General features: G+C 39.2%; 2 protein-coding genes across 6 annotated transcripts in view; one reads left to right on the forward strand and one right to left on the reverse strand.

Annotated features, from left to right (window-relative positions):
• nr5a2 (nuclear receptor subfamily 5, group A, member 2) overlaps positions 1–8730 on the forward strand; it is a 62684-nt gene extending 53954 nt beyond the window's left edge. For 2 of the 3 annotated variants that reach the window (XM_067512395.1, XM_067512396.1), the window contains exon 7: positions 8178–8730. In XM_067512395.1, coding sequence (XP_067368496.1) covers positions 8178–8425 — 248 coding nt within the window. In that variant the 3' untranslated portion in view covers positions 8426–8730. Of the gene's footprint in view, positions 1–1601; positions 1710–8177 lie in introns of all 3 variants that reach the window. The other variant, XM_067512397.1, reaches the window with a different exon arrangement.
• A 1812-nt stretch (positions 8731–10542) lies between these two features.
• Positions 10543–15717, reverse strand: part of LOC137131311 (adhesion G-protein coupled receptor D2) — a 90055-nt gene continuing 84880 nt past the window's right edge. For all 3 annotated transcript variants that reach the window (XM_067512390.1, XM_067512389.1, XM_067512392.1), the window contains one exon: positions 10543–11998. In XM_067512390.1, the coding sequence (XP_067368491.1) occupies positions 11861–11998 (138 nt within the window). In that variant the 3' untranslated portion in view covers positions 10543–11860. The remainder of the gene's footprint in view (positions 11999–15717) is intronic.

Here is a 15717-nt window from a genome sequence, read left to right on the forward strand (position 1 = left end):
GGGGGGAAGGAGCGAATGGCTAAGACCACACAGTACATTTGAATAACTTAAACCCCTTATTGCACTTAAGGTAACTCCACTTGTCCCATGACATGAAGAAAAAACTTTAAAGAAGGTGTAGGAAACATGCAGCGCACTCCTTCTTTAGTCAGCACTCTACCTGAAGGCTTCATCATCAAATGAGAATGGAGCAAAAAGACAAGGGGGAGAATGGTGAAGATGTAAAGCGAGAGGATTTGGGAGAGCGGGAAGAGTGAGAAGGAGAGGGGGAAAAAATGACGCTATGGATTAACTGTCCTTCATGCTGAAAATATACATCCCTAGGCGCTTGGCGTTGAATTATTAATTCACATTTGTCAGAGAAAGAATGAGAGAAATCTATCGACAGGGAGACGGGCCCTTTAATGGTCTCATTAAAGGGGAGGCTTCCCACAGCAGGCACCTTCTGTACTGCTGCAGGAGTTTTTGGGCTTGTGGAGGGTTGGAGAGGGGCACTTGACCCCCCCAATGATTTTCTGTCACTTTATAATAAACAAGAAAGATTGACATGCCCCTCCACTCCCCACACCCTCCCTCCACCACCAAACAAACCCTGTGTGTAATTAGCCAAGGGGTGCAAAAGTGCACTGAATGTAAACGAGGTTCACGCACATGCATTGATACAGAGACAGCAATAACACACAGACACACACACACACACACACCTGTTTATGTTGTTGCCGACATTTTTAAGTTTAAGTCACCTCACAGATACAGCGATACTAATTCCTGTTTTAATAAAATGTTATATTTTCCTCACATTTTGCTAATCACAGACATTTTGTCGGGATTGTTTTCCATTAGATTTGAGCCTGTCAGTCAACTGTTAGTGTTGTTAGCAGCATATGACTACATGGCTGGGGAGATGCTCTAGTGAGGGCACAACAGGGACCTGTAGGTGTACCGCGCCGTCTGAGGTCAGCTCAATGAGAGGCATTTGGTTCTGACTGCAGTGGGGCTAAATGAGGGGGAGATTTGAAGAGGGCGGTGGGGGGGGGGCTAGAGGGACCACAAAGGGCTAAGCATTAGGTTCATTGTTGATTCAAGTCTCTCAGTATCCCTCTGGCAAATGGATTTTCATAATGCTGAGACAATGTGAATTTCCCCCCCCCTCCCCAGCAATATGAATGTAGCCCATGAGTCTACAGCTGGTCAGAAATGAGGAGCAGCAAACGGGGCCAGTTGACAAAAATACTTTATTAGCCATAGTAAAGAACAAAATAAATTATCAGAAAACCTTGAGTTTTGTTTCAAATCTCAACTTACTTTGTAAATATTTACCCAGTTATATGTCCAAGTTTACATCTTTGATTTACATTTATTACTTATTGCCACTGGCTGCGCCCTTATACTCAAAGTCCATAATAAGATAGCACAGACAGCACCAACTGATACAGGATGTAAATTTGTTTTCTCCATTACCTCAGGATAAATCCCAAGCACCTTCGAGTCAGCATAGGCAATGAGAGAAGCTTGTCTCCTTCCTGCCCTGAGCACCTTTTCTCTTGTTTATTTTATCAGACCTAAGGCACTTTTCCCTTTCTCTCAATATCTCTCTACAGTGCCTCTCTCCATTGCCCCGCTGAGCCCACCAACCCATCCTTGGGCAACAGAAGTGAACCAGCCGCTACCTATTTAGCTTAACAACAATAGCAATGTTGTCGGCGAAGGTTTATATTTGACTTAATATATCCCCAACTGGGTCGTACTTGCTTAATTCTCTTTCATAGCCGCATGGTGTTTGGCCCCTTGAGTGGCTGAAGGGAGGGTTTGATGAGTCGGTGGGCAAATTGAGCCTTCATGCTTTATTCTGACATGATGACAATAGCTGGTCCCATTGGTGGCCTGTTTCTAGGAACAGTGAGACAGTTGTTATAATGCATTGTTAGCACAGTGGATACTTGGCCTCTGGACATTCGACTCTATGTTAGCTTGAGGGCATTTAGCAACAGTATCTTACAGTAGTCCGGTGAAAAAAGCGGTCACTTTTCGGGATGAAGGGTCACTGCTTGATTCTTAATAGGCTATTTTATAAATGAGCAACAAATGAAGTGAGTTTAAAGGGTATTTCCTAAGTTCCTTTCACTCCATTTAATTAAAAAACTACAAATGAAGAAGTTCTTTACACATCAAAGTACGATTTTGCACCAATGGGCATACTGTTATAATAAAGATATGAATTATGTAGTATAGCAGCATTAATCAAGCACACAACGTTGCTAACATTACATTTAACCCCAAAATCAGTTCACACTAAGGTGTATCACTGTTAACCTAACCCATCTTATCCATAGCCTAAGGGCAGCAGCATGCCCCAACCAAAGAGCTTGTCAGATGGTTTAACAGCCTCTGAAACCTCCACACCTTTCCCAAGAGGGGGGGGGGGGGGGGGGGGGGGGGGTGTCCATCCATTTTCTGTAACTGACAATCTGACAAGCAAAGCCACAGCCCACAGTGACTGGCCAGGTTAGAAAGTAAGCAAGCGTGAATCAGTATCATATCTTCCTCCTGTCTGAGTCTGTGGATCGTGCCCCCAACACTTGTATTATGACCTTGTTGGACAACTGTAGGGTTTTGGAAACATAACTGCTTTAACCCTCAAACAGTCACGATGCAGTCTTTCTGTATTTCATATGAGTTGCTAAAACTGGCATTAGATAGGTGCTGTTTAACTCCTGTGATAAGGTAGTTATGTTGCTTGTTATCCTGTTAGTCCTTGGTGTATCAAGTCTCAAAGAACCCCCATTAAATGTTTTTACTTTCTTATCCAGCTTTAACAGAGAGGCATCGCACAGAGTAAAAGAATTCCCCAAACGGGATTGGGAGGAAAACAAGGAAGCTGAGAGCTCCAGGGAACAAGGAAACGTGTTTGCTGGCAAACAGATCAGGACTGTAACAGTCTAATGGGGAAGTAAAAAGTAAAAAAAACTCTTCCATGTGAAGTGTTGTCAGTGGAATATTGATGGGAGCCCGAGTGAGTGTAAGTTCACTTTATTGTGGTGTAACAAGGTGCAAAAAGGGAACATGTTGCTTTTCTATGATCCAAAGCCCAACATACGTACAGTATCACAACACTGCACTGTTACGAACATAATCGCCTGCTTTAGTCATATCACTAACCATGCGGCCACTGCCCTTTGCCCCATGAACCTTATTTGCTTTGATCGGCCTTGTGGCCCTGTGTTTTTTAACACCACACACATACGCCAACACACAGACGCGTTCCCTGTTGAACACATAGCTGTACATGTTGCTTACTTTCAGAGTCATAGATTATCGGGTTCTCCTCTTTCAACCTCCCCGTCACTGATTGGAACGAAGCTGTGAGGCAGATTAATAATGAATAAAGTAGCAGCAGACAGTGTTGAGCTTATAACAATCCAGTAGGGTGCAATAAAGAGGACTCGGCCTGGACATGGGCTAAACTCCTCTATGTTTGCTGTTGTAAAAGGTGTTTTAGTTTTGATAAGCTCGTATAAATGCCTGTGAAAGTCCCAATTGGAACAAATACGCCCTTGATTCCCATCTATAGAGGAAGTGACCAGTTTGACTTTCAGTCGTGTTTAATTGGCCAAATTTACGGACAGCACTTGACTCAATAAGAGTTTATGACTCAGGAGTTTTATGTGTTGTTTTTGGATCCAGCAGAAAACACGTGTTGTGAAGTTTGAAAGGCAGAGTGAACTGGCAGCATGCGTCTGAGATGTCTGTTGATTGCGGTAGTAAAAGTGTAATGGTCAGAGAATATGGTTGCGGTTATCTTCACACATATAATTACTAAGCTTACATAAAGAAAATGGAAAATGTGTGTAAGTTTCAAGTGGGAATAATAAGATTGTGTGAGGTGGATACGAGTCCTCCAGCAGGTGAATTCTGAATCAAATTATTTGATTTTAAATTAAAGATTATTTTTCATCCCAAATATTTTTTTCTAACACATTAACATTTTACTCTAATTACATGTTCACAGTAGGGGTAATAACTGCTAATTAACACTTGCATCCAACTTCAACTATATTTAAGTGGGTTATTAACAATTTATGCTCATACTAATACATGTTTTTACTGATAAAAGATATGTAAGAGGTTTGAATTTAAGTGTTATTTATAATCCAATGTTTCACATTTGTCTGACAGTTGTTTTTCCCAGAAGCTGGTTCATACTGTGTGCAGAGATACTGTAAAGAAGTGACTTGTCTTACACAACTTGAATCTGTAGTATTACAAGTACTACGGTACAAAGCAGTATTTTTCCAATTCTTGGGCTTCCTACAGTCATAAACAATGCAGCAGCTGCTTGCTTTTAGCACCAAGTGATGTTTATTTTTCTGACCAGAGTTTTTTTCACACCACCGTGTCCACTCTGTAGGGCATCATTGAGATCAGAGTGAAATAAAGGGGTGAATATTTGCATGAACGAATGTGTGTGTGTGTGTGTGTGTGTGTGTGTGTGTGTGTGTGTGTGTGTGTGTGTGTGTGTGTGTGTGTGTGTGTGTGTGTGTGTGTGTGTCTGTGTGTGTCCCTGGAGCAGGTTGATTGTAAGGGGCAGTCAAAGAGTGTAAAAACACATGCGGACACACAGACACACTCACGGCACAGAGCAGATCAAATCTAATTAAAAAGCGCAGCAGTGATTTCAGGGGTTCAGTGAAAGAGAGAATTAATTTGTATGTATGTGTGTGTGCTTTTGCATTAGGTCGCTGGCTTCAGCATGATCGGCCGTCAAATGAAACAATGTATTCCACGGGACCTCAGGGTTTCCATTTGAGTATTCGGACGCAGTGCTGCAACGAACTGCGGCTGTTTTATGTGAAAAAATGTTGATAATTAGTCCCACAGTGACTGAACGATGAGATGGAGAGAGAGCGGGCGAGGAGGGGGATTGGGGGGGTAGTGAGGGATGAGGAGAGAGCGCTTAGCACACTTAATACTCCAAACTGACACTGTCTGGGAATCATTGATCAATTGTTTGTTTTGTTTTTTACTTCACCCTCTTCTCAACCTTCTCTTAACTACGACTGATCAGTGAATTAAAATCCATTCAATTGTCGGCTTTGACTACAAGCAAAAGTAAGAAAAAAAATGTGAATGTGTTTTTTGGTTGTTGTTTTCTTTTGGCCTGATTTTTGCCCACTGGCTTTTGCAGTCAGGAGTAGATATCAAGCCATTGTCACATTTTTTGCCTTTTTTGGAAGCCCTGTTCATTATTTTTTCAAAGTGGCTCTAGTAATAATTAGCAATTAAAATGCTGTGTTTTTGCTTCACTTACCCCTAATTAGCTTGACAGAGACATTGGGTAGTAATTCTCTGTAGTTCTCCCCCCTTGCCAGCCTGCACACATACACCCATCAACCCCCCCAACAAACACACACACATACACACACACACACACACACAGCTACATCTTTTGTAGAAACCATGGCAACAGCTCACATGTTTTTGCTGTGATCTGAGCTCACCTTGTCATGTTTAAACAGATTTAACCAAATCAAACTCAGAAGAGGCTCTGACATCCCCAAATTGATTATTTAACACCAGAGATGTTTGTTACTGACAGTGGACTGCACTGCAGAGAACACTCAGCTTTACTGTTACATGATCTTAAAACAATTGCAAACAAAATATTTTTGTGGTAAAAAAGTACATTTGCACAACCACTTTTGCGCATCCTGATATAATAATAGATTAATAAGAGGAAGTGTGCTGGGCAAAATTTCATACTTCACATTTGCTATTTTATTACCTAATACAATATCATCAGCTTTTAGATTTGTTTTTATTTTATACAATAATTAGATCAACAAAATCATGCTTATGAAAGAAACTATCCCTCACACCAAATTATTCTGTATTTAAAAAAGGACTTTGTAGTTTTTTACAGGAATTTTGAAGTTTTCAACAAGCTGCAAATTAGTTTTATTACTCAATTACAGTAAATACTTGGATGTGAAAACTATTTTTAGGATGTTTATAGATTGTTCACACTTGATTTACATATATTTGCTTTCTTTAAGGCCAACGTGTCATTGATGGACAGTTTATAAATTTTAAATGGTAAATGGTCTGCACTTTTCTACCTATTGGTACTCAAAGCGCTTTACACTGCTTCTCATTAACCCATTCGCACTCACAATCACACTCACACACGGATGGGGCTGGCCAACACTCACCAGGAGCAACTAAGTTGGGGTTCAGTCTCTTGCTCAAGGACACTTCGACATGTGACCGGAGGAACCGGGTATCAAACCAGCAACTGGGGGGATTGGTGGACAATATAAATATAGTTAAACACTTAATCACAAAAACAAATGAAAAATTTGAATGCATTTATAGAAAATATGGAAAAAACTAAAGTGAGTGTGTGAGGGAGGGATGTGGACTAATTTTCAAGGCTCCAAGCAACTCAAAAAGTTTTCTTTATGTTTATGCTGCATGACTTAGTTTGTTTCATGTGCAGATGAAAACAAGCATTTTTTCCCCTTATTGACCTGCGTAGGATGAATATGTGTTAATATGCTTAAAGCACTCTATTGGGTTAGCTTATGTAAGGCTGTATGAATGATTCTCTGATGCGTTGGTGGTGTGAAAGCCGCTCCAGAAGTCCGGTATGGGGTCACGCAGCTGAGTGGCAGCAGGAAAAAAAACGCATGTCATGTTTGTTTGGATGCTCCTCTGTCACAGGCCACACCCCCTCCTGACCTTATTTAGCCACCGACTGTGTCACCACGAGGTCAGGGTGAGCATGCATGCGTTACATCCCAGCTCACACATACAACACAGACAGACACACACATGCATACAGATTGTAATAGCATGGTAGAGTGCATCATAGATGGAAGCCTTGAAGGACCTGCTCCTTTTTCTCTAGACCTCATTAGCTGCTGATTTATCTTCCCCTCCCTCCTTGTAATGCTCTGGGTGGGTGATGGGTTGTATGTGTGTGCTTGTGTGGGGCAGAAGTACTATGTGATGGAGAAATACATATTAGGTGTATGTCAGTGGATTAGTGTCAGAGATTAAGTGGGAAAGAAAGTATATTTAACTAATTGTGTTAACGTGTCGTTGTCTGGACATGTCAACTAGACACAGGGTTTCTGTCATTTCATATCACGCTGGACCTGGGGTCAAAGAGATTAATAAAAGATCACTCTCTCACACACAGACACACACAGAGCTAGTACCTGATTAAATATTCTGCAGCCCTGCGCTTCATAATCATGACAAGTACACACAGCGCTCTGGTCCACCATTATCCATTTAGCAAATTCTGTCTTGTCTTGCAATAATCTGCTCAAATCCCCCAGTGAGCTTATTATTGTCAGGGAAAAGTGCTTATAGCTGCACAGAAAGGTTGGATTTTTAGAAAGAGGCAAAACATATTTTACACAAGGAATTATTAGTAACAAGAAAGTTGTGTAAGTTAACTTGTACTTTTACTGCACTCTTCAGTTTAAGTGGTTGCTGTTTTCCATTAGATTAATGCTTTGAAAAAAACCACGATCTATGATGTTTTTTGGCAACAACACATTCTGTTTTGTGAGGATACAAAGGGGTGGGGAGAGCATTACGTTAAGGAGCAGTTCTGATGCTGATGTGACTGTAATTCTGCCCTACATAATTCATTGACTTCTGGGGAAGGAGTCTCTCAGGAGGAGAACCTTTTTTTGTCATTACCTGATTCCCTCTATACCAAAGTCTCAAGAGATTCATACAAAAAAAAGAAAAAAAAAGAAGAAGAAGAAGATGAGGTGGGGATATTTTACGACCTGATTCATTTTGAAGTTCTCTTTAAAGTAAAAAATGTGCTACAACAAAGATTCCATCTTGTAACACTGCCCCCTGATAAATAATACATTTTAACCTTTAGTGTTATGAACCACAATGGGTCTTTTATTTGTCTCCAGATTGAAAATCTCTGATACAATGAATGACCTTAAAACCTAACACGCTGATGATTTGGGGTTTGTTAGAGGGAGATCAATAAAAGGGGATCTCGAACAAATCAAAACAGTTATGTAAGAACTAAAGGTGTCCTCTGCTATCTAGACTGGATTTTTAAGCTGCTGTCCTCATACTTCCCCACATTCCCCCATAGAGATTGTTAGCTATTCTAACCTTACTCTTGCTTCCTCCTGTAGATGTGAAGAACCTGGAGAACTTCCACCTGGTAGAAAGTGTCCAGGAGCAGGTCAACGCAGCGTTGCTGGACTACATCATGTGTAACTACCCGCAGCAAACGGACAAGTTTGGCCAGCTGCTCCTCCGGCTGCCTGAGATCCGAGCCATCAGTCTGCAGGCCGAAGAATACCTTTACTACAAACACCTGAACGGCGATGTGCCCTGCAACAACCTGCTCATTGAAATGCTACATGCCAAGAGAGCTTAGGAGGGGACTGGACTACACATTACACAGCTGTGCAGGCATCCTGAGAGTTTTGCTGCAGCCCAAAAAACTGTTTTCACCAAACTGACCGCCCGTCTCAGACTTGACTGTGAGATGACCTAGTGGAAGGAGAGTAGAGAATGTTAGCAACTCTGGTTTATACTGAACTGAACTTTTTTTTTTTAACAGATTTGGGCAAAAACACATGCATTGAAACTGATGATGTTCAAAAGATAGCATGTGGATCCCTTTATTCTAAAAAAAAAAAAAGCCTGAAAGAAGAGCCACACAGAAAAAGACATTGAAAGACATTGAAAGGAAAAAATTAAAACACTTGAAGCAAACACTGCATTTGACACTACAAGATGTTATCTAATCGCCTGCACAAGCACAGACTATCACATCTGCCAGACTGCAACCTAAAGAATTAACAATCCTTGAGTGTTTTAGAGCTGGTGACGGTGAGAGGCTTTTATTTCTTTGCTGAGGAAGGAAGCTGACTAACCTCACCCATCTTTCAGACAGCTTTGTGACTAGACCAGTGGCTGAATTTGATCCTCTGGTGTGTGCTTTCTCACAGAAACTGGCTTACAGCTGTTGTTGGTACTGTAAAGACAAGTGAGCAGGCAGTCAACAGGGCCAGAGACTCCATCACATCTGTTTTTTGAACTCAAACAAGATGCCCGCCAAGGCAGCTTGACTTGACTGAAAAAGGGAGAACTGCTGGTTAAAAAAATAAACAAGAACAGTCTTTAATGAACAAAATGATAAACAGCCCAGTATGAAGAAACATAATGTGTTTTTTTTTTCTCTTGTAATGGAAGTCATCTGCTTCTCATGGTCACCTTGTGGTTGCCCTGTTTTATTCCACCTCTCCAAATCATCTTAAACCATGTACCTCAGAAAGAGCAGTGTTAAATAAATCCAGTGAATAATGTCAGTTCAAACCATTGTATTTACAGCCATTTTTCCTGCAAAAAAACAAAACAAAACAAAAAAACGCCCTCCCTTTTCATAATTTCATTAAAACTGGAACAAAACAAAGAGTAATTCTGGAGACAGAGAATGATTGACCCTGCCTTTGTCCGGAAAGACCAAAGCCTGCTGCAGAACAGAAGGAGGAAATTACAAATACCTTATTAATCAGTATTATAAGAGAAAAAAAAAGATTTGTGATGTCACAGTTATGTGAGTCTTGCCTTATTTCATTACCATGCTAGCTAACCGTGCAGATGTGAATGAAAATATGTACAAATATATATATAAAGTATTAATGTTGTAAAAATTTAAAAAAGAATAATTCAACAGGTGTTTACATTCATGTGGTCATATGGGAGAGAACTGTGATGAAGCGTAAATTGCAAAGCAATGATTTCCTAAAAAAAAATGAAATCAACTAAATGGAAAAAAAGATTCCTCTGGTTTGCTTTCTTTGATGTGTGTACAGTGCTTTTTTTTATTATTTGTTTTGAGCAGTACTTAAATTATGTCGTGAGACACTAAAATCAAAAAGGAATCACACTTAAAATATAAATTTTGTCTCTGCTGGCATCCAAACTGTTGTTTCTTACACATTGTAGGGTTCAGTTTCATTTTCAGCCTTTTTTTTTTGGTAACTTTTTTTATCAGTGGTGTTTGATGTACAGTATGTCACTGGTTACGCTTAATAATGAAGATAATTTATTGCGTCTCTGGGTTTCCATCTTTGTGTTACATGACGTAAGGTGTCCGCGCCAGAATAAATTTGTTTACTGTTGCATATTCCTGTTTTGTTTTCACAAGTAGCTCTAACATGCAGGTCTGGAGCAAAAATAATGGGCTTTCAAAAAAGAAAAATCACAACAAATTTTTTGTCTTTTAAATGTTTATGCAAGTCTGTACATTGAAAAGAGTATTGTATTTAAGTAACTAGGTGTGAAAGGTGTTGTTTGTGCCACATCCAGTTTTCTTCTTAAATTTCAACTTGCATCATTGTTCTGTCTGGTTTGCTCTTATACCAAAGACTGCATCTTTTCCCCCTGTGAGCTGTGACTAGTATTGTGTCCAAAATGAATGAAACTGCCTTTTTTTTTTCTTCTTAAAACACTGCAACCTAAATTATTCTCATGTGGCTTTCTTCACATGTTCAGTAGTTGTTGTTACCGTTTTTAGCCTCCCACAACAACCTGTGGTGTTTGTTTACTTTTTATTGGTTACGTCAAAGAATGATCAAAAGTCTTTCAATGGAATGTTCAATGTACAGAAAAAAGAAAAGAAAAAAAAATGCGTTAAATCCCATGTCATCATATGTCCGGATTCTGAAGTTTCACTGATATTTTCATCAATTGATCAGACAATCCTTTATCACACACTCTCTAAACTTTTGTGTTTAGGCTCTGCAGCTGCCTTGGACTTCCTTTATCACACAATTGAACTTCTTACCACATGCTGGCAACTCGGTCACAAATGTGGTCATTGTAGAAGTCCTCATTTTTACCACATGTATGTCCCTGAGGAGTTGTTTGGAGATAAAACGGCGTGAAGAAACTCTGACAGACCTCTGTATATCTTGAGAGTAGGAGTCAAGACTTGTATGCAGGATAAATGCTATAACACAGACTTAGACAATGACTATCTTTGTGCGTTCACAGGTTCATGTTCACCACTAACACCTGGATACACAGTGCATCAACATTTTAATTTCTGCTTGTCTATTGTCTCTGTCCCTCCTGCTGACATTCTGACAGCCACTGTCACATCTTTACTGGTCCCAGAAGTCTCTCTCTGAGGCTAACTGAATTTTTCCTCCTATTTCAATAAATAATTATTATGCTTATAACACCAGATTCCCGCTTCATGAGCACACTAATGTTGTCCTGTTCTACGTATTTTGTCTGCTTCCATTATGTCACAAAATCAAATGAGAGACTGTGCAATATAAATTAGCAAGTAATATTCTTGGACAGTGAGATGAACGGAGAAAAGATGATATTTCTTAAAAATCTCTTCCGGAATCAAACCAGGGATGAAACAGTTACATGCTATGTATCTTACATTATAAGGTTACCAGGACACCCAATTATTTAGTTAACAGCTGTAATACTACTCTAGAATTTATTAAACAATTAAACATTTTCAAGGTTACATGCACAACAAAAAAGACACATTTATAAAATAAACAAAAGTCATTTACGTTTAGACTAAAGTGATATGAGTCATTATTTCTGCACATCTTAACATAAGTGTTAAAGGCAAAATGAACCCTAGATCAGTGGAAATACAACCTGTTTTATGGAATGAAACACTCGTGAACGCAGATATACCAAATATACCTGTGCTTCTACAATTATTAAATGTGACGGCAAATGTAAAAAGTTGGAAAAATTAGCTACTACAACAAAAAAAAAAAGGAAACTAAAATCACTATATGAAAGTGAAATTGTCATCACGCCAAGGAGGTTAGTCAACACAGACGAGGTCATAGCTTTTCTGAGGCATGGGGCTGCGGGGGATGCAGGAAGCTGTAAACTCAAGCTCTACTGGAACGTGAAGACTACAACCAGCTGACCGGGAATCCACCTCCAAGGAGGGAGGCTCCTGGATGGAGGAAAGAGATGGTAAATGGTGAATGGCAAGTCACTTTACAATTTAGTATTGTATTCTACACTATGAAAACAATGTTTATTTACACATTAATGACAAGAGTATGGTGAAGCTGAATTATAGCATACATTGTTTAAAATAATTGTCTTTCTAGGTTTAAATAAAACATTCTGTGATTGAAAATGCAACTCCGAACACAAAACTCGTGCCCTTGTAATTTATTGAATCACCCTTTATCCAATATCTTGTTTCATGTTTCCTTCGTGATGTTTCTTCTGCCTGATGAGTGATTGTGAAGGATAAGGGCCGTCGTACACAGTGTATCACTTGGCCTCTACTACCACTCTACCAACTTTCATGTCTGCATGAAACTTTTGTTTTAGTTTTGCTTTCAAACTGCTTTAGTTATAATATTGGCAATATTGGTTTTAACATCGTGAATAGATGAAATAGCAAAATATTTTAAACCGTTACATATAATGTCTTAAATCAAACCCTTATTTGTTTTTGAGTCTGTAAATTAACCGGAAAGAAAAAAGTTAAGATCTCCAAAACTAATTCTGTAAACTATTTCAAAAAATATTTAAATTGAAAGAGCAGCTCCATTCCATGTCTCAACTTCTGACTCCTCTAATCCCACAACCTTCACCAGCACAAATGCTGGTTTTAATCAAAATTAAGCCTCAGTTGTTTATTGAAAAAAAAATTTGATATTACAAAAGTGATGTTTGAAATAATAATGAACTTACTTTTTTTAACAGGCATAATTTTGTGCAAAAACATGGAACCAGATAATACATAATACACAGATAACAATTGCTTGTGTGTGTGTGTTTGTGTTGGAGGGGGGTTATTTTTCAGCCTGCAGCCTGGATTAGCTTATCTGCTTGTGCCATACACCTTCATTGTTGTCGGAACTGTAATAAAAATACATCGGAAACACTCACACCAGTACACTATGGGACTAAAGAATAAGCTAATCCAGGCTGCAGGTTGACAAGTGATCCAACACGAGTAGAGAAGATTTTGTTGATTTTAACATCTGGATGGTGATTGTGGATGGCATAATCAATTTAGAAAATGACCAAAGTTATTCTTTAAACTATACTGATTAGATGTCAAACTATAGCAACTCATAGCAATATTCCCTTAATATATTTTAATTACAAGTGTTTTCCTCTCCCTGTTTTAGAAACATGTTTCTTTAAAACCTAACATATCCTACATGCTGACACATACATGTCTTCGAAAAATAAATAAGTTTAAATATGTTAAACTTTTGAAGTCTTTCTATTGTGATGTTATATTGATAGCCAGACGATTCTTTGGACTCCTCAGATCAAATTATCACAATGCAGCAAGTTCTGACTTGTTTTTGTAATCCTCAACATAAAGCTTTACATTTTTGTATTTTCAGTTTTCAGTAAAAGTCCAACAATTACAGCCAACAGTTTTTTTTAATGTCATCTGTGAATGTAGTAGCATAGCAATACATTTTTTACACTTTCTTCTATGGAGTAAATATTATTAAGGATCATTCCACTGCTTAGGTAGTGATGATAAAGTTAGTGGTGCTTTGGTACAACATTAAGGATGCGGGTCACAGCCAGGCAAGCGGCCAACTCGATCCCCGGCGCACTGCATTGCAATCCTCACTTGGAGCTTGGCTTGCAGTGCCTGGCCTCCTGTCTGTAAATGTGTTAAACCTGCTTTCACTTGCCCTGAATTTGTATAAATAATGTATATACATTTATCCACCGACTCTACAAGTGCAGCCTCAGGTGAAAATACTCAGAAATGCATGCTATGTGCATCCCCGAAGGTGGACATCAGCTCCAAACCAACCAACTCAAAAGATAACCATACAGAAAGCAAGAAAAAAAGAAGAGGAAAAAAAACAAAACAAACAAAAAAAAACAACAAAATGAATAACTTGCCAAAAGCAACATACACACACACGCACACACAGGTTCTCTCTCTCTTTTTTTCAGTCATTCACACACTCACACACACACACACACACACACACACACACACACACACACACACACACACACTGCTGTCAGTTTCTAAACTAGTTTTCCTTTCCGTAACACAAACAGCCCCAAGTTGTGTCTGCCAGTGTTATGTGAAGCTTTTAAACTCTGGAACGACATCACTCGTGTTTACTAAGATGCGCCTGTACGTTTCCCTGCACTGTCAAAGCACAAAGAGAAAGAGACTGAGGGCAGAAGAAAAAACAAAAGCTCTTGGAAGTGTTCCAAGATTGCGAGAAAAGGTGAATGCTGGAATAAGTCAGTTTGGTATTCAGTCCGGTTTCATGCCGGCCCTGAGGCTTTAAAGGCCTAAGAGAAGCATACATGGTGGCAAAACTGGACTAGTCATTTAGGATAATCTACCACATCACTGACTGTAAAATTGATAATATTAATTAATTCAAGAGTCTAAAATTATGATTTTCACTTAATTAATGCAGTGGCATTATCTTTCTATATTAAATTCATTTTCCTGCATTGTATCAATGAATACAATTGTTTCATCTGTTTCAGTGTTGCAACTGGTTGAGGATCACGTAGGAAAAAAGAGGAGGCTATAAAGAAACAGCACAACTCTTAAGTGAAGCAATTAGCCAACTTTCTAATCACTTACACCAAACAGCGACCGGGGGACCCTTTGTTTGGCAGTCTGATGGACAAACTTTAAAAATGTAAAGATCAAATTAATAGGCAAGGATTGTTAATGGGAACACTCACTATTGTTATGCAAAAGCCTCACTGTGGCATGCAAAACAAATACACTAAGGTTTGGAGACAGAATGGTTCGAAGGCCGCTGCCGTTTCATTTCAAAGCATGCATTATTGTGCATAAAGAGGAAGCCTACAGCATTATGATGTTTTTTTTCAAGATGATTATCCTTTATTAGTCATTAAAAAGAGAGCGAGAGAGAGAGAAAAAATACAACTTTTAAGCACCTGAACCTCGCTGCCAGCATTCCATTAATTGCCTGTACAATGGGGAGAGCCTTTCGAGATTTTTCAATTTCAAAAAATGAGGAGCATGCATTCAGTCGTGCTCATGTTATACCGGCACTTAAATCCTACAGAGCTCACATAAAAAAGGACTCAAGGTTGCATCCGATTGAAAGCCTCCAACTACAGCCACTTCAGAAATCCATTTAGCAAGCGGGGGGTTAGAACATCTAATTCAAACAGAGTCGCCCTGTTAAAACGGTTGTACCAATGTCACAATCAAGCCCCCACACCCAAACACACACACACACACACACAAACACACACACACACCTTCAGGCATACACTTTTCTGCTGTTTGTTTGTAAGAAAAATGAGCCTGGCACACAGAGAGACGACTAGACATAAAGAATTAATCTTGCCAGACCTCAGCCAAGTGGCGAAGGTGAATGCTTGACTGCGTGTGGAATCTTGACCTTTGCTTCAACAGTGTCAAAAAGAGTGCTCCACAGGAGCGACAAAGAAAGAGGACTGAGTTGTCTGTAAAAACATGACAACCTGAATGTCACAAATGTCACGACAGCTGCAGAATCCTTGGGAAAGAAAATGTTTACTTGTGAAAAAACATCCAATAGAACTAACAAACAAATGTGAATAATATTAGAAATATTATCATAAAAAAATATTATCATATATAATACACTGACACTTGTAAATTGCCATTACAATGTTGCGGTTACGGTT

This window comes from Channa argus, chromosome 8, assembly GCF_033026475.1.
Source record: "Channa argus isolate prfri chromosome 8, Channa argus male v1.0, whole genome shotgun sequence".
NCBI classification, from domain to species: domain Eukaryota; kingdom Metazoa; phylum Chordata; class Actinopteri; order Anabantiformes; family Channidae; genus Channa; species Channa argus.